Source organism: Lethenteron reissneri, chromosome 7, assembly GCF_015708825.2.
Source record: "Lethenteron reissneri isolate LAM-NWPU_2019-01 chromosome 7, ASM1570882v1, whole genome shotgun sequence".
Lineage (NCBI taxonomy): Eukaryota > Metazoa > Chordata > Hyperoartia > Petromyzontiformes > Petromyzontidae > Lethenteron > Lethenteron reissneri.
The window spans coordinates 12,442,536-12,466,499 of NC_083785.1; the positions used below are offsets into that span (position 1 = coordinate 12,442,536).

The window sequence follows — 23,964 nt, forward strand, 5'->3', positions numbered from 1 at the left end:
CAGACCCCCCCCTCAAATATGACGTCACAAAGCTCTGCCCCTCCCCCCCAAAAAAATATGCTTCAAATCGCTTTAAACTATTGTCATTGTAGTGCGTATTTAATGTGGCGCTGCACTCTGATGTTGTAGGAGAAAACATTTATTAAAAAGTATATTTAATTAAGTAGAACGTGTTGTCTATATTTATTCAAAGTTGCGCATTTTGATGTGACGTCACATTTCTCAAACCCCCCCCCCCCCCTCTTCACACATCGTCACAAATGTCTGACCCCCCCCCCCCCCCGAGGTGCGTGACGTCATTTATGGACGGCCCCGAATTGAATAATGTGGATGAGACAAATCAGTCTGGAAGGACGAGTGCTCAACGTGTGCAGAGAAATCAATAAGTGAAGTTCATGGCAATGGGAAACACAGTAGTCGTCAATGACGATTGATACGGAAGCGATTGTCCAGTGGCAAGGCGAACACGACAGAAGTGAATCGGTGAAATGGAAGTTCGGTCTCAAGTCACCATGAGGGGGTGTAGTCATGAATGCAGTTCATGAAGATCTCCAAAATTCACCTGCCGCACGTTTTTCATCACGACACCCACTGCCGTCCAAGCACATTGTCCTACGGAGGGAGCTGGTAGGAACGTTGGGTTGCTCGGTCAATGGCCAGGGTCAACGGCGGCGTGGTGTATTCCGCAAATATGGCCGACTGTGAGGGCGGGCACAAGCCGGCGTGAGTAGGTTAAACATTGAGTTTTATAAGGGCACCACGGGGTGAACAGCCCCTCCCCACCCAGCCCCACCCCCCACCCAGCCCCTCCCCTCCCACCCCCCACCCAGCCCCTCCTACCCCCCACCCAGCCCCTCCCACCCCCCACCCAGCCCCACCCTCCCCACCCAGCCCCTTCCCACCCTCCCCTCTCCACCCAGCCCCACCCCTCCCATTTATTGATGCACGACGGACGGACACAATAATCCCCTGTGGGCTGGTGTAACCAGGAGGTTCCTACCAGTAAAAACTGCGCCAGGACTGCCTGGCAGAGAGCGACTGGGGGAGGCATGAAGGGCAAAATCAGCACCAAACCAGTTATCGCGGATCCTACAGTCGGTCTGTCCACCTGGCTTTACCCTGTGGCATGCCGTCAGGTTCCAACTTCGACCATTGGGGTCTTCGTGACAGTTGACACTGGCAGCTGTGGCATCATACAATGTCACGTATTGTTGGTGACTGTCCACGAAGTTCAATGGAGGGTTCCGAGAGTGGCACACATGGCTCGGTGATTGTATACACACACACACTGAATGATTTAGGGAGTCTCTGGTTTTGTTTCCAGCTGTTTATTTGTTATCACGTCGCTTTGTTAATGCACACTGGAAGTGCTGTGCACCACCTTGTGATCATTCACATTACAAAACCGAACAAATGTGTTTTTTTTATTTTTAATTTCAAAAATAACAATAAAAATGTAAAACAGAAAAAATAGCATGTTCAAAATAACAATGGGTGACTGTAAACTACTACCTCAATGACTTCCAATATACATTACAGTACAGGGCACACGGTGTGACATGCAAGGGTACAAAAACATGTTTAGAAAATTACCCCCTCCGCTTCATTGGTATTTAACGAGTTCTGAAGAATTTTAGCCGTAGTGAGATAATACAATGGAATTTGATGGCAGTGTCTAGGGCAAGGTGAAACAAAGTCTTTACGGTAATACATTGCGCACTCCGGCAGAGAAACAGTCCAATGTCCACGTCCCGCACACGTACAGCTCCACATAGCCATGGCCAGTTCCACGATGTGGAGAGGGTTGACACTATTATTAGATTTTTGTCAGGACATAATTGGAAATCCATATTTGTCCCGGTTGTGCCAACACAAAAGTTGTTTTGCGCCAGGGTCACACGTGTGCAGTGACATGTGTCGGACGTGGGTGGTGGAGACATTGGGAGTGGGAACGGTTTCCGCTTTAAAATATTTGTGCACTCTCAACTGAAGGCATTCGGTGCAATGTGTACTGCTGTAGACAAGACGGTCTCATCCTGTACCTATCTGTTCAAGTAGGTGGGCTACAGCAAACTTAATAACAATGTGAGCAAAGGAGATCCAATCCGAATATTAATGTTATCCTTTTACGTGCGTTTAGGACGGGTCATCATGACTGGATTATACACAGCTTTACACTCAAATCAGGCAACAAAATGGATGCGTTTATAAGTTACCTGTTTTGACCACGACTTTGTGCGAGGAATTTGACATCAGCATTCTAACAGTATCACAGCTATCTTAGACAGTTGTAGTATAATATAAAGACAGCATTTCATTTAATAAGACCTAAAAAAGAGTATTGTATTTCTAGTGTACTCAACAGGTGAACTTGTTTGGTGATCAACAAACTACGGCTCAAAATGTATTATCAAAGAATATAAATCCCTCCGCTTCTGAAGGTCATTCCTTCTCAGGGCCGCTGTGCTTTTTAGTGATTTCAAAGCCACACCAAACACTGCCACTTCATTGGGCCTCAATAAAGTCCTCTGCAAAATTGGAATCTACAGTAGTCTCCCATGTAGAATTAATGATGCAATGAGAGCATGCACTATAGATTCTGTAGTATGCCAAAGAAACGACTAAATTTATAACCCATGCCCACTCATCCATTGATCAGAAACAAGAAGAGGTATCGTAGGACAGAGAACATTGCCCCATCTCACCTCCTTGTGTCACAAACTAATACGACCCCAAGTCAGCACCACACACCTAGCCTTTAAAATACATTAAACCAAGCCTATTGATGCTGCCTCAACAATATTACAAGTACATTTTCATAAATGGTGGTGTAAAAATAGAAACGGACATGGTTGAACTATCCCGGCTCGTTGCTTACATATCCAATGTGTGAATTTTGAAGTGAAATGAAAATGGGAGGCCGAATCGAGATTTAGGGGTCGCGTTCTCTGCCCCACAGCTCAGTCACCACTCAAATCGAGAGTGGAACCACGTGGGCTATGCAAGGAGGGTCATGGTTAAGAGTTCACCTATTCATTATTCAGGCGATTCAACCCGTCAGCTCTAGAACAGCTGTTGAAACGTGGAGCAGACAGCACCGATACACTACTCTTTACCATCGTTTTCAACCTGGTGGACGATCAGCACAGAGCATTTAATTTGGAGCATAACTCGATAGGGTGACACAGGGCATGGTCATCGCAGCTCACACTCTGGTACTATAACACCCAAAGGTTGCTTTTGAAAGTAAACACTGTTTATCATCGTATTAATTAATAATCGAACCACCTACTTTGTGTACTTTTTGGTATAAGTAATACATTTCTCAATATCCAAGCACAGTTACGACTGTTCAAATCAAAGCAAAATGATGATTAATAGCATATACTGTTTCATTCATGAAATTGGCACATGTTGCTATAGTGGTGTTGTAATGTCCAGTTGGAGTCGCGTTAACCATGTAATTTACAATTTTTTTGCACAAATCTGTTAGTTGCTACAGCCAATGTGGTAGCGGGGTCCCTGTACCACACACTGTGTGATCACAGGCAAAGAACCCCAACCCAAGCTGGGGTTCTGGTCGAGTCTAAACTTGGGTTATGAGCCACAAATCGTGGTAAAATGTCTGGTAGCCATGTAAAGTTGAGCCTGGCAAAACCAGAATGCTGCGTCAGTGGTATTGAACTTTTTGGGCAAAAAAATGTTTTTCTTCACAATGTATTCACTATTTACATCAGATGTGAATACCTGTTTCTAGGTGCAAAACAGTAGTTTTTGTTGCATTTTTCTAGCTGCCTCGCCTTCCACACTTCATAGAACAAAAACAGCACGATCCATTTAGGCACTCCACTGATTTCAAATTATCCCCTTACTTTCTTCCAAACAAGGTGATTGAATAATGTGATGCCTACGACGGACAAACGAATGTTACAAGGCTTCATTAGTGTATTGAGATTGGTGGGAGCCGTAGAGGCTTTAAATTTTAAATGTTGTTTTCTCTGTCATGTTTGCCATTCATTTTAGTGTGGTATCTATACATGGATCATCCTGTGATCCATGAGGAGCAGAGAGCACTTTCTATCCCAACACCAATGATTACAATCCTGCCAAAGCCGATGCATACCTGACACTTTTTATGCATAGCCGTCACATCATAGCTGTCAATTAGTTATCACAAGTGCACCATGGCCTCAAACAATAGTAATCAAACAGACCCACTCTAAGCCATTTTCAAAAATGACACAATTAAAAAAAAGTAAAAAATAAAACATGACAACCGCAAAATTAAAGTATTTACTCAAACATTTGAAAAATTAATTTCTGCATAATCATTCAATCTTGTTTTAGTCCTATCACAGTGGGCTCTAAGATTCACTTTAGAAAACTATCCCCATCATGTATTGCCCCTGCTTTGAATTCATGATATATGCCAAGTAGTTCTCTCTCGGACAATAAAAAGATGGTTTTAAGTTAAACAATGGGTTTAATGATGGCAATAAAAACAACCTTCAAAAGTGTTACACTCCACTAATATTTACATATTGATACCTTAATGAATGCTGCATCGCTGTAAAGATGTATGGGGGTACAGGTGAGGTGTCATACAGGTGCAGGGCCATACAGGTAAAGAACCATACAAGTGTGACTGACGCACATGTGGAGGGTCACACAAGTGTAGAGCATACATATGTAGGGCGCACAGGTGTAAGGCCGCACAGGTAGAGGCAATAATGATGAATACTTCAATCGTTAAGGGTACTGTCATAAAAAAACATGTCCCTACCTTTCATTATTTCAAATTCCACCCAACCTGGCCACCAAATGCAACGCAAACATTGTGTTATCCTTCAAAATGCAGACTAAACAAACCTTCACGAGAATCCTGTACATAACCATTGATCGATACACGTTTTGCTGCTGATAAACTGTGCCATAGTTTTATTACATCGTGTGAAATCGTTGTGTCTGCTCCAAGGCTGCAGGACCACGGTTTATTTTGCTTGTCCTGATATTCCGGGCTCGAGACAGAGTCTCATTATATGTATAAAAAAGTCAAAGGTACAGAAGGCAGCCAATAGTGAAATCGCATACAACCCATATATGAACCAGCAATGCTAAATAATAAAGTTAAACCAGTTGCATGTCGTGCCACTTATCTGCAGTTTGTACAGCACCCCTCACGCCAAAACAGCAAATGTACAACGCGCGCACGCACACTCGCGCACTCATACGCACGGTGTATATCTCAAATAATTAGAAGTGGCTCCTACATAATCACGTGTAAAGGTAAATTTCATAATAAAATTACACCGTGAAACCAATTGCTTCTCAAACCGCAAACCATTTACATCACATGCCATCTGTCCTTCACAAGCACATTCCAAGCATCCCAGCGTCCCTATCCGCCAAAAGACGAATTCCCATCCTCCACCACCAACCCACGTTAAACCCCTTTCACTTATAAAATCCCACAAGGCTCATTAACCTTTCACAGCCAAGGCAGGCCAAGGCCTTTGTGGGACTTGACCATTTCTGTTAATGCCAGCAACTATCCAAACATTTAATTGTGATCACTGACGGCACAGAGACTTGGGTACCGAGTCATCATTGTCTTGTACATTAAACGCTTTAAAAAGTTAGTGTGTTAAATGTTCTTACTCCATCTATGAGTGTCACTCGACACTCCGTACTGTACTATACTTTCCAACAGCATGTCGTTTTATCACATGCATGCGTTACCAAGACTTAATATGTTCCTTAAATACAGAGCAAAAATTACGGTACAAGGACTTACAAACTTGAGTGTATCATGCATCGGATAGGCTTTGGTGAGTTGTGTTAGTTACTTTGTAAATGTTTGAGGCAATTTCAATTGCAATAGTACAATACAGTAATTAATTTTCCTTTCTATAATTAAGTTGCGTATACATGTAAACATTACCACGGTTGCAGTCACTCAATGAACATTAACTGATGCAAATGTATTTGAAAAACATGTGAATATACTAGTTGATGAATAATTACATGTTTCCCAAGCTACAGTGTGGGGTATTGATTTTTGTTCTTGGGTCACAACGCACGAGAATGCAGGAAACTTCAGTTTAAAACCTGTGAATGTTTGTATCAATGATAGGGGATTAACGCCAAATTGACTTTCACTTCCTTGGCTAAGAAAACTCACAGAGCCAAGCCCTCTCTCTACCCAATTTGCTACCAGCCACGAAAAGCTGGGTTTTCACAGTCCCATAACCCTCAAGTACAGCAAACACACCATGCTACGCACTAGAGTAGCAAACGTACCAAAACCTTTCTGCACCATCCGCCAGCCACAATCCAAAAATACCGCTGATCCAACATGAAAGAGAAAACTGCACAGTGGGCCATGGAGACCAAAGCACAGGGCCAATCGGTACAATTCCACGTCATTGTCTGAATTTGCCATTTCCAACATGAATGTATAATACTACTACAGTAATGTATGTATGTTGAACTTCTTTCGCAACGTACGTAGCCCAACCGTGTTAATCGGTGCAAGGGAAGGACAACAAACTAAACATAAAAACAGTGGTAAAGAAATGAGTTTTAAATCTAGATTTAAAAGTGCATAGCTTAGTGGCTTCCTACTATCGGAAGAGCGTTCCAGACGGCTGCAAAAGAGCATCTGAAAGCACTCTTTGTTCGATGGTTAGCCAAAAGCCGCTACGAGGATAACTGGAGTTTTCGTGATGGTTGATGCTCTCTGAGGACAAGGTATTGTGGTTCATATCAAGGTATTGTGGTAATGAAACTTATTTACCGAGGCAAAACTCACTTAGCCTCAAGACTTTTTCACCAGCGTCCTGCTGAATTGAGATATTTTTCCAATTCTATTAAAGAGTGTTTTTGGCTTTGTGTGGGAATAAGCCAGGGTACCCGAAGATCCACCATGCATACGAGGGGGTGACATTCAGCACCAACATTTCCCGGCCACACCTTGCAGTCCAATATCTGCAATGCACGGCAAGCCTTTGTGGTCACCCAAATAATTACTAACAAGGCTCAAACCCTACTTAGCTTACAATAATCAAGGAGCCTGGGTGTATTTAGGGCGATTTTGTTATATGTAAATCTAGCCAGTAAGATCCCAATGTTTCGTTTGAACTCCTACAATATTCTGCATATTCTGCCGTTCCTTGTCTGATGGACAAAATTAGCAAAATTCCACTAACCCCACTATGAAGACCTCAAATTAAATTAGACCTAAATATACCGTAAAAAAAACAAAGGTTAATTATATCTATGAAGGCCACCATCTTAAACATGACCCAAGCAGAGAAAATATATTTTTTGTCTGCGGCAATAGCAGGAGACCCGTGAATCTGTACATAGCGAACCACCTGACAGCAACGTGCTAAGCATTTCAAAACCACTTAAATTCCTGCAGCAGAAAGATGACGATGCCTAGCGTATGATTTCAACCATAATGCAATCGACTGGTTTATAAATTGCCATGTGACAACAATGCTTGCCCGTGATTGGCTACATGTCTCCTGAAGATCGTGGAGTTCCTGTCGGCAATAAGAAAGAATGTAAGAGGGAACTGGCAGAGCACAGAGACCTGTCAATCAACTTCAGTCACCAAACAGAGTACAACTATGTGGGGACTTGTTAGGCCGAAACTGCACCTTTACATACAAAAATGGTACAGTCCACCACAGACTGTGTGGGGTATTTGAAGGATTCATTTCATATACAGAGCGGGGTGTTGAATGGGAAATCAGATACAATCTGCCTGGTCAGTACTCAGTAGCTATTTTAGGTGGGAATATTTTGTTTTGAGATCTATATGACATGCGTTATTTTAGTATCCGAATTATTTGTCAAAATCGTGGCAATTATGAAAATATTGTGATATAAATAAAAAAATATTTCGAGTCAACTCAATTTAAATGAGTAAGAATGAAATTAAGCATTCATTTTTACATTTAGTGACTGCAATGTATTGCGAGTAGAAGACCCTGTTTAGGTAAGAAAAAAAGACACGCCCAAGCTCCTGTGCCGAAATCTTCCCCGATATTTGGAATGCAAGAAATGTAAAGTTACATCTGTAAATACAATACAATCATGAAACCTGATTTATCTCGACCACAGAGACAAACTAAAATGGCCATTAAATGGCTAAAATTTGAACTAAAATAAAAATGCGTTCACACACGACTCATTTGAAAACATAATACAGATTGGGGTCCATATTACATGGTGATAACGCACGTTTTTAAATCACAGCCTCTCACTTTAACAAAATTACAATATTACTACATACTCGCCAATCCAATCGATTAAGTGGTAGGATTGTAATGTTTAAACCCGTTAACTGCACACATTTTCAAGGCTAAATATACCGCATTATGAATTACGTTTTCTTGTTTCAGTTGTGATGCAATCCTTGCTTTGAAAATGCGGCACAAGGGTTTTAAAATCGGGAACTTGCCCCTTAAAAATCAGTAGGCTTGGCATTTTTGCGTTACTTCTAGTCAACAGTTGGCAGCTCACGGCTCCACTTTCAGGAAGCGACTGGATTTTGCAATCTGGTTTGACGCGTACAGGCATATTTAATCGTTGAAATGCGAAGGCAACTTGCATAATGCACCATTGTCACCCAACGGTCGACCAGTTTTCTGGGAAGCTGCACAAGACTGTACGTGCTGAGGAAATCACCACAGCCACTGTGTTCCAATCGTCAATTAATCCACACGAACGCGTCACCTGAGACTGAAAAAGCAGAGGCCAAGGTCGTTGCTATCAACATATTAGAGCCATGAGCCACCGCTGAAAGTCAGTGATAATGTTTTATACTTAAACGTCACATTTCATTTGCCATGGGACAGATAACGAAATGGGTTTCATAACCCATTCAATTTATTAATCATGCACCAATATATGTCCTTTTGTTTTCCGCCCATATTTCCCACGTTTGCCATCATGGTACGCTCCAAATCAAATGCTCCACACAGCGTGGAATGTTTAATAAAAAAGAGGGTTGGGAGGGGGGTTGCTTTAACTTAAAATAAAATGTCTTCTCTTTGTCACGTCACCCATAACCTTCATTGATCTGTGCATCAACATAATTCATTTTAGCAAATACAATTTAATTCACTAATATGTGTGTTTGGTGACAGTGAAAGAAATATTGCAAAAAATCTGACTGAAATTAAAATACCATATTCACAAGAGGCTGAAGGTAGTGGCAGTACAGAAGATAAATTGCCACAGTTTATGGCAACTAAATTCCAAGGTAAAGATTAAAAGCAAAATGATGCCAATGACAGTTGTAATAATATTAAGAGTTTAAAGCCACTCTGGCACAAAAAATATTTTACATCAGAGTTCAGGTTAACGCATGTGCACACGCCCATTGACAGATTTACGTATTGGTATCAACACACGTATGCACCTGTATGAAAAAGCACGAATGCACACACACGTCCTAAAAGGGGCCTTATAACCTACCCCTGTGTTTGCACATCTATAATCTGACCCCATTAATCTGTCAATATTAAATTAATCTGATTCATTTGTTCACTTAAAAAAACACAACCTTTACCTGCCTTCTTTAAAGCAGAATCTTCAGTTTATGTTTAAAGACAACAACAGTGGTCCAATGTAATGTGTCCGCTGTCTTTAGACCCAAACTTAACACAGTACAAACAGATCGTTAGAACTGCCCCTTGTACACGCACATTGCGCAGAGCTGTATCATCACACAGCAATGCAGAATATTATGTAGATAAAATGCTTTCTCCACAACCCCCCTTCCCCCCCTCGTCTAGTAAAATTATTTTCTTCAACATCATAAAACAAAATAAAAATGTTTCCTCCGAGCATAATAACCATAAAGTCAATGGCTGCGGAGGTGGACATGAATCAGCCTTTAAACGTCTGCAAATTATGTGAACTAGCAAACACAATACTCTTGAGAAGAAAAAAATCAATCCAAAGATGAAAGAAAAAAAATAAACTCTACATATCAAACCAACACATTGGCAATCAGCAAATGTTGGCCATCGTATCAACTAGCAAACACCACACCTGTGAAAAAAAAAATATTTATTTTCCTCTCGCTTGAAGCACACGCACACGCTCAGGCAGCGGCTCGGCAACTCCGCGCGGGACCGGACCGGCGCTCACACCCAGGAGTCCGTGGCATCGCGGTAGTGCAGCGAGTCGTAGTTGCCTCTCCCGGTGGCCGCGGCGGCGGTCGCGACTGCGCCGGTGGTTGCTGCGGCGGCGGCGGGGGCGGTGGCGGCGTGCGCCACCGCGCGCCGCGTGCTGTAGAATTCCACGTAGTTGGCCGAGGTGCCGGGCGGGGGATGGCGCGCGTGGGTCCCGCACGCGTCGCCGGCGAAGTGCAGCCGCTCGTCGAAGAACGAATCGTTGGCGCCGGGCAGCGCCGGGCGCGCCGTCCAGTACACCGCCTCGTAGTCACGGCGTGACGGGTCGCCCCGCCGCTGTCTCTCCGCCAGCGTCGCTCTCATCGTTGTCTGTGCAAACCGCGGTGGTGGTGACGCGGTGGAGACACGTGGAGTTAAAAACGGCAAGTTAAATACGATGCCGCTTTAAATGGCGAAAAACTAGGATAGGACACATCGTCGGCCAAAGAATACGAATGCTAATTGGTCCGTTGTTAATTAGTGAAGTGCACAACAGTGTTAGAGTGAAAGTAATGATCAGGCATCATAGTGTTGTAATTATTAATCCTTTTAGAATCCATACGTCTTTTTCCCAAATGTGTTCGGTTTAAAAAAGAAAGACATATAATGCCATGTTTGTTGACATTTCCCCCTTATATTTTGCTGCTTTCGTTACTATAATATTCTTATTACTTTTAATGGTTGGTTCAAATTTGTCTATTTTGGTCAGCATTTCAGTGTAAGGAATAACAATGTGTCCCTTATAAACAGATACAATAAGATAAAAAAATGTCTTGCTTGGTAAAAAAAAAGTAAATACTTGTTTCATTGGTGTCTTTTCGATGTATAATTGCCCCTTTAGCCTATCATATGCGAGTCTAAGGTTACAAAGATTATTGTGCGCTATACCACACTCCAAAGTCTGGGCGACTTTTCCAGAGACAGTAAAAACCATTTGACCTGAACATCTATCTCCTAAACATAGGTAACCATTGGTTGAGTCTATACACTTATAATTCAGTGAATAAGAACAAAAAAAACCCAAGGGCCATATTTATTTGCAACCCTATATATCACCAATCCTCAGCCAGGGGCCAACCACAAGACTACGATGCCTGCCAATGATGTTAGAGCAGAAGAGGCAATGGAAGCCGGTACCTGAGTGTGGGATTGATCCTCCACATTTTGGGAGGCATAAGAACTTCTGTAAGTGCCGGCGCAAGGCTGGGGGGGGAGTCCTGTGCGAGACAAGGAGGATTACGCGATGGGTGTCCCAAACAAACTTTGTTAAAACACAAAACAATTCCTGGCACTCCACACAAAACCAACGGCCGCGCACAAAGCAACAACCAAAAACACTCGCACAACAACCAGCACATGGGTTACTGATGGGTATGGAGAAAAATTAGTAACGCGGTGGGCAGCAGTGGTTAACGTGTTGGAGTTGATGCGATGCCCGTGTTAAAGTTGACCCAGCGGCCGTTTTATTGTCAGTGCTTAAACTCGGCATAGGGCGTGATTTTTCTCCTGGAACACCAAAGTGGGACTCGGCAATGTTCCTCTCACTGTTTTTATTTAATTCCGTGATGCGTTACAGCGCATCACGGAACTCGTACGAACCGACGTAGACGTCTGCGCGGGATACACCCAATGCAGCTGTACCACCCGACAGGTGTAGCACGGGGTAACCCTTAGCTAAAGAGGGCCTGTCGTCCCGTCCCTCTCTACTGTTTCATGCGGAGTTATGCACAGTTCCAATGTGCTTTGCGAAGGCTTCGCCCCCGCCCCCGCCTCCGCCTCCAGAACAATACACAATTTGTGTCGGTTACAAACGTAGCACTTAATGAATGAGCTCCCCTATAGATTTGTGACACGTTCACAAGCCATCGAGAACTCTCCCTTCAAATAACGCCTTAATTTGTTAGTTCCATTGCAACCTTATCGCGGAGGAGTAATCATGTATTTTAATTAAACTGAGAGCTGAAGGCCTGCAGTACAGGCCTTTTGCCGCAAGTAATCCACCGACTCACCCCTGCTCGAGTCTCTCCTCACTGGCAGCTCCGGGCGGTTACTACGGTGACTGGGGGATGAGCGGACCGCCTCGTACTCGGAGCGCCGCGACTCGCGGAAGCTAGAGGTGTCCCGTGCCGTGGAGAGGGCACTGCCCACTGCACGCGAGAGGCCACAACGCATATACATGAGAAAAACGCATGCCAGCAAGTCGGGAAAAGACAACATCCCCAGACATCAACAGTCTCGTATGTGGCCGCATCTGTTTGCCGTGCTGTTGTGGCACATGTGCACGGCACAAAATGCAGACGTGGTCATATGCAACATGCACATGGTACAAGTGTGCGTGTGTTGGAACAAGTTTTGTTTTCAATTTTCTTTATGACTGACAGTGCCACACTAGGCAAGCAATGAGTAACACGTGAAAATTTTATATAACGTGCCAGGTACATGCGGCGACTCGTGCGTGTGAGAATTGACAATTTTTCGCTTCATGTATGCTGTATGTCAAAGGTTCACTTGACTCCTGCAGGCACTAGAGCTACTACATTCAATTGCATCAATCATGAGCAATCAATTAAATTTTTACGTGTGTCTACATCTATGTAGATGTACCTATAAGTGTGCATCTAAGGTGTATAGGTTGTTTGCCCCACGAGTCTGTTCTGGCTTTACAAGGTTTCTTTGCCTTAGAACGTGTGCGCGTGTGCGCGTGTGCGCGTGTGCGCGTGTGCACGCGTAGTTGTGAGTGTGTGTGGGTGTGTGTGTCCTACCCGACTGGCTGCGGATGGCGGCGGTGGCACGCGTGGGAGATGCTGGCTGCGAGACGGCGCGCGGTTTATTCCGTTCCCTCTCCATGGTGCTGAGGACCAAGAAGTGCTGTTGACTCCAGCCATCCTGCAACACAGAGACATCAGCGTCAGGCAGCAAAGACATCAGCGTCAGGCAGCCGGGATATCAGCGTCATGCATCAGGGATATCAACATCAAACAACATGCATCAAGGTTGCCGTTTCAGTCAACGTATACACAAAGTAACAGACTATTTAGATAATAACAGGTTACTTTTTACACGGAGACCTTGACGTTTTGGCCAATCGACATTCAATAAATACACCAAGGCGTGAAACATCCCAAATACAACAAGGCGTGCCAAAGAAGTTTTATATGCCTACATACTTTTCGATTTAAAGCTTTCATTACTGCAGGGATTCATATTCTTGCTTCTTTCGGTAAAGTCACGTAGAAGGAAAGTATATTATGATTTCCCTTCTACGTGACTTTACCGAAAGAACCAAGAATATGCATACATACGTTAAATCAACTCTTCCGAACTACTTTTAGTGTTTAGTTATTGATGTCCTTCCCCCACACTTCCGATTATCACGGTCGGCTACGTACGGTGCGAAAGATCTTCGCACCGTACGCTCCGCACTCAAAAGTGGAGTCCGAGCCAGATACTTGCGCAGCAACATCGTTTACGAGGGATGAGGGCAGCACTACAAGGATGCTTCTGACTACCAAACTGCCAATTTGCGATGCTTTATGGAGTGGGCGAGCTCCACGCGTGAGCAGCGCAAGCTGGCGCCGTTTGTCGAGTCTGTCTTTAATTCCTTGGTCACAGTCATGCTCACGTCCAGCCACTTGGGGGTGCTGCAAGTGCAGTCGTCAGCTCAGCCGGCACTGCTGCTCGCGGATGTACCCGCGATTTGACTGCCAAAATCAAATTGTTTTAACATTGTAGTGGCTGCAAGGATCCAGTGAACCTTAACCTACAATAGATGCAAATGTCAGAAATAATCGATGCTGAAGTGTACGCTTAGATGCGTGAATCATGAGTTTGACGAGTTTAATCGACGAAAGGATTCATTGTTACACACCTACTTAACGTAACAATTCCTTGCTCAAATCAGACGCATATGGTTCCATGATTCTTCTGCATTAACTAAATGCACCGAATGTATTATTTATTTACAGTTAAGATAACAGCACCAAGACAGAACACAGGAGACGGAGAATACAATGAAGAGAGTAAAAATTGGATGAAAAAATGTTCATTATGAAACCGAATCATCCCAAATTGTTGGAGAATAATTGAATTGCAGAGAACTGGGCAGATGAATTGTTACATGCCAGCAGCATTCACTCAAGTGCAGAAATATTTGGAACCAGAGAGCAAGTGACACTGCCAAAAATCACGAGCTATATAAACACAAATTAAATGCAACTTTCGGGTAATGTATTCCATACGTTTCTAAATGTCCTGTTTAATATAAAAAAAACTCACAAAAAATGCAGTTGTGCAATTTCTATTAACAAATTAATCTCGAGTTGATAACATTTTTACATATTTAAGACCTATTTTCTTTCACACAGCAACATCTGGAAGTGTGAAACCATGCCAGATTTTTTTAAGTTAGGCAACACAACAGGAACAGCTGAATTCACGAACAATTAACTCTGGGTTATTAAAACCAGCTCAACACATTAATCAACAGAAGAAGATGTGAGTGGTGGTGGTGCTGATGGCGGTGTTGGTGGTAGTGGTGCTGGTAGTGCTGGCGGTGGTGGTAGTGGTGCTGGTGGTGCTAGTGGTGCTGGTGGTGCTGGTGGTGCTGGTGGTGCTGGTGGTGCTGGTGGTGTTGGTGGCGGTGATAGCGGTGATAGTGGTGATAGTGGTGATGGTGGTGCTGGTGGTGATGGTGGTGCTGGTGGTGTTGGTGGTGATAGTGGTGATGGTGGTGCTGGTGGTGCTAGTGGTGCTAGTGGTGATGGTGGTGGTGCTGGTGGTGATGGTGGTGGTGCTGGTGGCGCTGGTGCGGGTGGAGGTGGTGGAGGTGGTGTAGGTGGTTTCCATTCTCACAAAGGCAAAAGCTCTCCCCCAGGCAGACCATAGGGAGGAAGTGGTGTAACCTGTGGGTCTCTGTTGGTGCCTGTGGGTCTCTAAGTATTGGTCTTTGTTGGTGTCTGTGAGTGAGTATGGGTCTCTGAGTATGGGTCTCTGTGGATATCTATGAGTATGGGTCCTCTGTGGGTTTCTTTGACTGGGTATCTTTGAGTATCGGTCTCTGTGTGTCTCTATGAGTAAGGGTCTCTGAGTGTGGGTCTATGGCTCTCTGTGGGTATCTGAGTATGGCTCTCTGTGGGTCTCTATAACTGAGTCTCTATGAGTATGGGTCTCTGTGGGTGTCTCTGAGTCTATAAGTATGGATCTGGGTTTCTGTGGGTATCTATGAGTGTGGGTCTCTGAGTATGGGTCTTAATGAGTATGGGTCCCTGTAAGTCTCTATGAGTAAGTCTCTATCGGCCTCTGAGTATGGGTCTATAGGTCTCTATGATTTTTAAAATTTTGATACTCCTACTGATACTCCTGCTGTTATGGAGTGACTCATGCTGCCAGCTATGGCTGCAAAGTTTGGTCGTACATGTTATGTATATTGTTTTATTGTTAAATTTGAATCACAGTTCCTATGATCACTGTTACATTGTTTTTATAGCTTTATTTTGGTGATTTCGAAAACGTTTTGGTTCAGCCATATTTGTTTGTTGTAGTACAGAGGTAGACTGATAACTTTAATCTAAATTGTCTTATGGTTGTTATTGCTTGACTTGCATCCCACTGGGATTTTTGCACACAGCGTAGATATACGGTGCTTTTTCTGGAAGATTTTGCTGGTTTTTCCTGGATGTTTCTGTTGTACGTAGTCACTTTAAGATGTTTCTTGTTCAGGTTTTGTTTGTTGCGGTTGCACCCGAGTCAAGAGCCGAATGGCTCACAGGGCTATACCTAATTAATGAAACTGAAAACTGAAAAAAAACCCACCTCAGCCTTAAAAGATAAACAAAAACATAACAAGCAACGCTTGGGGGGCATGGCTCTTCTTCATAGCACACACAAATACAGAGGCACGCTGGCTTCCTTGAGAGGTAATGACCCCATGTACTTCTTTGTGACTTGGCAAACGTTTCGGCAAAAAAGGACCCGCTTACATAAGCAACAAAAAACAGACGAAATATTTAGCAATCACCCCCATTCTGCATAGTTAGAAACGGTACACATTTTTCTGGTCTAATTTACACATGTTTTGCGTTATTTGTTTGTTTTATCTGGGACACCCCCCCCCCGCACCACCCATAACTACGTTCATTTTCACAGCAATAATCTTCTTGGAGGATACAGGAAGGGTCATACTTCATTTACGGAAATGTAACACAAAAGTTGGATAATTAAAGTTTAACAGCATAGATTTTTGTCGAAAACATATCCAAAGCATTCCCTTACACACACACCTGCATATTTCATCAGTTGTTTGCCAAATGATCTTGGGGACAACTGTGGCTGGACTTCAGCGCAACGTTAATGCAGCCACAAATAATATGTCACAGGATTATGTTCTGAACTCACCTATGTAGAAGACATGAATGAGTCTAAATGGGTAGGTGGTGGTAGTATTATAACGTAATAATACGAGGTCTGTTACTTGCAGCGATTACCAATTTGATTAAATTCAGTGTGTGGGTTCTCTCACCTCTAGCCAGTGTGAAAGAGTTCAAATCCCCTCTAGAGCTCCCTCGACAGGAAGCCCAACAGCAGTGGTCTGAGCTAACAATAACAAGGTTGCACCTTTACCTTTTAACTGCTAAACCACCTGGTTCCACCAGCCCACAGGGGATTATTGTGTCCATCCGTCGTGCATCCAAAAATGGGAGGGGTGGGGCTGGGTGGAGAGGGGAGGGTGGGGAGGGGCTGGGTAGGGAGGGTGGGGCTGGGTGGGGGGTGGGAGGGGTGGTGCTGGGTGAACCCGCCCTCACCGTCGGGCATAATTGCGGAATACACCACGCCGCCGTTGACCCTGGCCATTGACCGAGCAACCCAACGTTCTTACCAGCTCCCTCCGCAGGAATGTGTTGTACCATGCAGTGACTTAGCTTTGCCGTTGGTGCCTCAATATGGCTTCCGCTGACCAATCAGAGTTGCATGTGCCATGGGGTTTGAACGAAGCTACCGGCATTACCGATTTCTGACTTTCAGAATCTGGATTTCACTCGGAAAATTATTATGTTATATATATTAACAATTAACGCTACTTTACATTTAGGTACAGTTTTTTTTCTTCCTGCTTGTTCACTAAGCTGGTGTCTCGATTTTTTTTATCACTAAAACTTACTCTTGAATGGCTCTCTGATAGGTTTTCGGGTTATAGTGCATGTTGTTTGGCATGATATCTGAGATTTCGCTGTGCATGCTGGGAGTTTTTTCTGTAACTGAACCAATTCAGTTCCTTAAGAAGCTTCCAGCAACGCAGAGAAAAAGCTCAACATCATGGTGTTCAACAGCCGGTATAATCTGAAAACACATCGGAGAGCCATATAGCACAATCGTGAAAGCCTACAGACAGTAGTTGTACTGTTATATGATTCTCGGGTCAAGGGTCAGCATATTTCAGGCAAGAATCAGTCACACACCATGCAAAGTAAGCACCGTAAATATGCGGATCACATCATAAACAAACTGCATTCAGCTGAATGAGCTCGAAGGCATAAAACTCCGGGTTAATGAGGTTATCTTGTCTTCAGAGCCAAACCAATCAATGGCCCCATGGCTCGCTGGGACCGCGGGGGCATCCAAAAGCATGCCTTGATGCTGCTCAACGCTACACTCTTTAGCAGCGGTGGCCTCTGTGTTGAAGGCGAGAAACACGAGACACGAGATAATCTACATCCGCCAGCTGAGCGGGGACGAATCCAGAGGGGCTGCTGCTGCTGCATGCACCAGTACGACAGCCCGTGAACCGATGCGATGTTGACACGGCGTACTCATTAGCGGGATTTGAGCTATTAAGCAGCCCCACCGCGTAGCCCAACCTCCCAGCGTGGGTTTAAACTGTGCAGATGATGATTGGTGGGGGCTACTCGACAGGCTTGGGAGCAAATTGTTGTACATCGGGGTTTTGAGGTGGGTTGATGGAGGTGAGAAGGTGCGGTGTTGAGGGACTCAACGTTGGGGGGGGGGCTCATCCTCACTCTATGCAAATCGAAGCCATTAAGCCGTCCCTATTTGATATTAAACAACTCTTTGCTTCCCAAGCAGAATGAATGCAATGTCGTAGATTGTTATTTTACCATGTTGCATGCACATTGCACAAGAAGAGAAATTATCATTTAATCATCGCGACATACAATCTGTGCCTATGTGTAATCCAAAGCGATAAAATATATTGCTTGTTTACGATTGCTGTTGTCCTTGCAATCGTGAGATATGTTCATCGGTCTGAAATAATTATTTAGAAACGATCCTTAACGGTAATTGCATTATTTGATAATTCCACATGGTGTTGTGAATGCTTTGCCAATAATGCAAGCCTTTGTGTTTTATTCCGTATAGATTGTGTTTGACAGCGGATAATTCTTATGAGGCACTGCAGCGGATTTCCACACACGTACTAATTGAAGCGATGCCAGATTTGACAGGTCCCTAACAAAACTGAGCTAATGTAACACGTGGGGGGTGATGAACATTCATCCGCGCTGGGGAAAAACAATCCCAAATGTTCTGCACATTTCAGTGGAAACGACTGTCAGAAACGGTGAAAGAAACGTCTGGTATTTATCTGGCTAAGCGTGTCCAATGCAGATGATCATAATACTTTAATTATTAGTTTGCAGCCCTTCGTCAATCCACTGCTGGAGGAAGACTTCCCCATGCTGCACGAGTAATGCTGCTTGTTTAACCATACTTCACCACGCTCATCAAGGCCGAGTTGGAGATTCAATCAGATAGTCACTTTCCATGGCATGGAATCGAACGTGACTTCGCCAGGGTCATAAGGCAGTGCGATTCACCACTTCGCCACTGCTCCGTCCTGCAAATTAATCTCATATCGGCATAACCAAAAACTAGAAGGGAAATAATAAAATAATAAAAATAAAACATAATAAAATAATTCTCACGACGTTTCAGGTCTGTCGGACGCTGTCTCCCCGACAGACCTGTTCTTCACCTGAGGACGGCTGCTTGCGTTGTGGCCGAAACGTCGTGAGAATTATTTTATGTTTTATTTTTATTATTTTATTATTTCCCTTCTACGTGACTTTACCGAAAGAACCAAGAAGATGAATCCCTGCAGTCACGAAAGCTTTAAATCGAAATTTACCCAACTGAAGTTGTGTAAGTGTGTTGTTGAGACTGCAGATTTATTCTCATAACGAATGGACCTATTTCATGTATCCACCCACTGGGTCTATTTTAACGAGTGAGTACAAAGACAAAAGCCCAGCAAAAACGCTATTAGGCAATGAGGAATATGAATAAGCACATTCATAGCAGGACTCTGGCCAATATAGCAGGGTAGTGGAGCGTTGCATCCGTCCCCCAGCAGTTACGCGAATAGTCATGACTCGATTTTACCTCGCCTAGTATGCAGGAGGTCGTGGGTTCATCCCAAACTCTCATGCCTGGATATATTTGGAATGTATATGTTCTTGCCATGGAAAGGTGCATTTTTCTGAAGACAGCTGTAATCTTGAAAAAGTCTTCCATGAACTTGAAAAAAGGATTAATGCGTGCATTAATGTTAACAGAAGTCAGTTTGAACATTTGTTAAAATAAATAAAATCATCCTATGTTATTTGTTAAAATAAATACAACAATCTTATGTGTCCTAACTTTTGGGCCACACAGTATATAACATATGTGAATTGAAAAACACCAATCCCTACGCATGTGTATCGATGCAAGCAGAGAGAGCTTAAGAAACGATACATTTATAAGTATACTAGATTTGTGTTTCTATTTCATTTATACCTGATGATGATTGCTTGTGTTGCAATCGAAACGTCGTATGCTAGTATTTAATTTATTATTTTCTCTTCATACGTGACTTTACCGAAAGAACCAAAGAGTAATTCCTGCAGTCACGAAAGCTCCAAATTAAGTTTATTAACCGATGACTCAACGCATCGTTCCACCTCATCTGTGCAGGTGCGGATCAAGGTGTTGTGCAATTAGTGATCGGTTTACTCCAATGCGCTGGGTTATAGTGACAAAGGTAAAGGTGCAGCCCTGCAATTTATTGCTCACACCACGCCTGGTCAAAGGACCTCCACTACAGGCAGCTCTAGAGGGCACCTGTCAAGAGTATTTGGCCTACTCTGCCATGCTATGTAATGGTAGACAAAGCAAATTATCTTTATGCATTATCATAGGAAATGTAAGTCAACTTGAATAGACCAAACTGCTTGCAGATACTGTATTTACGCCGTTTGACGTTTATAGAAAAAATATATTCTGCACACATACCTACCACTCAGAAATGCATTACTCCTTCTCAATCAAGATGCATAATTATCCCGGTGTCAAGCAGAGGCACAGCACATGCAAGCTAATTTTGCAGAGAGAGGCTCCGGGAAGTACACCCCCCCCAGAACACTCGTTGCTTTTATAAACGCAGTGACTCAGTGTCAAGCCGCTGCAGCCCCCCAACCCCGTCCACTCATTGCAGCCCAACTCCCCCCCCCCCCACTTCCTCTTCTTTCCTCCCTCTGCAATCCATCGCCCCCCCTCGCCTCCGCCATCCATCCCCCCCACCTCCGCCACTCCCTCTCTCAGTGCTCCTCTGGGCTGCACTGAGAATTTACACGCCGGAACGTTTCATCCAGGCCAAGTGAGGCAGAAGAGCTCCGGCGAGCACCCCGAGGCAATAAATCACACGAGCCGTTCATAATTTATGAACATATTAATTTCCCCTACCATAATTTAAGGATTGTTATGGATGTACTATAGATAATTGGAATGCCTTGGAACATTAATTAACCAGCAACTGCCAATTAAATATTGTTGTCCCTTTAGCCTCCCTTTTAATTTAAGCAGTAAACATTGCCATGGCTTTTTTCACCAGCACTTGAGGTTGAATATCAATGGCAAAGTATGAGTGAATGTTTGAAAGTGCTCTTTGAATTATATCTTTATCGAGTTGCTAACCCTGGGCATGATGGAAACAAATCCCAAAGCAGTTCAATAAAACCTCGACCCCTTATCCGACTAATTTCCCACAAAATTTGCAATTTCCTTAAAATCAAGATCCTTCATAAATATTTTTTTATACGAGCCGAATACCCCTTACGATATTTAGTGTGCATTAATAAGCCTCCACTGGTTTTGAGAGTAAACAAAAAGTATTCACATTTTCTTCAAAGCATCGCATACAATCGGAAAAAAGGAATACCATTACAAGCAATGCACCTATATACAGTAATAATAATGTTGATTATATTTCTAGAGGAAAGCCTTACTCTCAGAACACTTCTACAAGTACATCCTGTATTTGGGATATTTTACTAATTCCATTTAAATAGTGTTTTTTTATGTTGAAGAAACAGAGTACTTGGACAAAGTCATACGTAATAGTGGTAACACTCAACGTTGCCATCTCCTGGGAACCTCGCAGTCCTAAGCTATAACCCCTGGTAATGCTCAGTGGGGTCTCTAAGTTAGGAATTAACCAGGCTCACCCCTGCTCAGCTTCTAAAATGAGACACGATTGGGCACATTCATGGTGACTTGTCCATGGGCAATACCGATCGCATTATATCAGCATATCAATACAGTACGGTACATACACACGCAGTGATTTGAGTCGAGATAAGGAAAACGGTGCTGTCAGTGAAATGTGATTTGTTTTCTCTCCTGAATTAGTCGAGGCCCTAAGCAATTAGGTGTCACTAAAACGATGTGAATATAGCAATAAAAATATCATTATTAAATGACCTCTGACAATAAAAATGATAATGCAAGGGGTACAACAACAAAAAAATGTAACACTCTTTCCAAACAATTTAATCTTCTAGTTTTTCACTGGGGTTAAAATAATGCTAAGCCTAATTCAATAACAGCCACCGTTTTAGAAACATAAACATGAAACGCAGTGGCTAGCGCATGCTTTACAGTCCTGGCAGTGTCATTAATCTCAGAGAGCACGACCGCATGGCATCTGCGCAGTAATGCACGATGATACGTATCGGCATTTAATTAAGGGCAGCGCTGCCACTGCTTTGGCTCCTGGAGAGAGGCGGTCTCGGGGTTCAAGGCATTGCTTCGTAAAATACATTTTGAAACTTCTACACCCGTTATGAACACAAGTGTGCATCCTCTCTAACATAGGACGTACGCGTGAGGCGCATGTGGACGAATGCACATGCGTATTTACGTGCGCTCGCCATCACCGGCAAACTTTAGACACGCGGAACACATTCACCACAAAGACAAAGGTGCCCTTTATAGCCTACACGAGCTGTTGGGGCAAGCGCTGTTAGCGAGCACCTATGAAGGACAGCACGGCACACGAGGGGGTGGTGTGACAAGCACCAAGCTTGGCCACATTTTTTAAACACCACACCAGGTACTCATTCAAGGTTGTATTGACCGAGAGGAGGCCCAGGACCGGTTTAGATAATCACCACTGATGTTAGCCGTGGCTGGAAATCGAACTCAGGCTGTCGGGTTCATAGTATAGTGTGCTAACCACTACGCTATTGCTCCAACCACACGCACATATATGCACACAACAGTGGTAGGTGTGTATACAGATAAGTGTCTCCAGAAACCAGAGTACACACTGACACACACACACAAGGCGCATGTCATCTCAACCCTAACCAGACCCTGCTTAATCAATCAGTCACATAACCCTACCCCCACCACAAGCCAAAGTAAGATTAAGCGGCGACCTTGAATTGTAGAATCTATAATCTGCTTCCATGCCGGGCGACTTTACGCTTATTAAGTTGTCCAAGTGAAGCACAGATACACGGAATCTTCTTCGAACACTACTCGCCAGCTCTGCACAGAGCCCCGGGTCTGAGGGTGACATTACATTCCATCGTTCTGCCGATATAAATGTCACGATGCTCCCTGTCTATCACGGTGCACTGTACCTGTGCCAGTGTTTTTGGGGTCAAACTAAGCAACCACAAAAAGTGATTCTCCCCCCCCCCATCACCACTGTTTACCTAAGAGGTTGCCTTGAGCAAAAAGCTTTTGGCCCCTTGTATTTCTGGAACATTCTGTGCCATCAAGGCCTCAAGTGAGTGGCTCAGGGTCAGTGGCTTAGTGAAGTTCGCTGCGGCGGGTTATTAATTACTCGGCGTAGTGAGATGGCCCATGTTGGGATTAAGACAGGGGTGCAATGATCTCTCCCCTACACCTCAGTGAGTTGATGAATTGTCAAAACTGAGAGTATTGGTTAAATTAAAGTAGCTTTTTTGTTACGCTGCGGTGAGTGTTAGCACCTCTGGTGGATGCAGGGGTTATGAGAACCCATCACATACAAGATATGTATGAATACAAAAAAGTACATTTTTACACGCGCAATTCGATGCCTGTATTGCAAGACATTAATTGACAAATCACATCAGCGTTACACACGCTTAGTAAGGGCATGTATCTACACACTGCATTATGCCACTGTAGCACACAACCGAAAAATATTCTGCATCGCTTTACAAACACTTGGCATAGAAGTATAAGAGTAATGTACTCAACCCGAAAGTTTAGTCCGTTTCAGTTTGTCGGAACATAGCCATACTTACTCGTTGGTCCTTTCGGTAAAGTCACGTAGGTATAAAATAAAATAAATCACGACGTTTCGGGCGCAACACAAGCGTCCGTCATCAGGTGGGAAAGCCATGCTGCATGAATACGCTGATGGCGCAGTGGTTAGCACGCTGCTCAAATAATCTGGCAACCTGGGTTCGATTCCTGGCAGTGGCAGCTGACATCTAAACTGGTT

The 23,964-nt window shown here is 43.7% G+C and overlaps 1 protein-coding gene across 6 annotated transcripts in view; it reads right to left on the minus strand.

Moving 5' to 3' along the window:
* Positions 1–1,322: 1,322 nt before the first annotated feature.
* The window catches only part of LOC133357994 (catenin delta-2-like), a 291,019-nt gene continuing 268,377 nt past the window's right edge, over positions 1,323–23,964 (minus strand). For all 6 annotated transcript variants that reach the window (XM_061576251.1, XM_061576267.1, XM_061576260.1 and 3 more), the window contains 4 exons: positions 12,953–13,076; positions 12,200–12,337; positions 11,328–11,407; positions 1,323–10,520 (listed from right to left, as the gene is read on the minus strand). In XM_061576251.1, the coding sequence (XP_061432235.1) occupies positions 10,164–10,520; positions 11,328–11,407; positions 12,200–12,337; positions 12,953–13,076 (699 nt within the window). In that variant the 3' untranslated portion in view covers positions 1,323–10,163. The remainder of the gene's footprint in view (positions 10,521–11,327; positions 11,408–12,199; positions 12,338–12,952; positions 13,077–23,964) is intronic.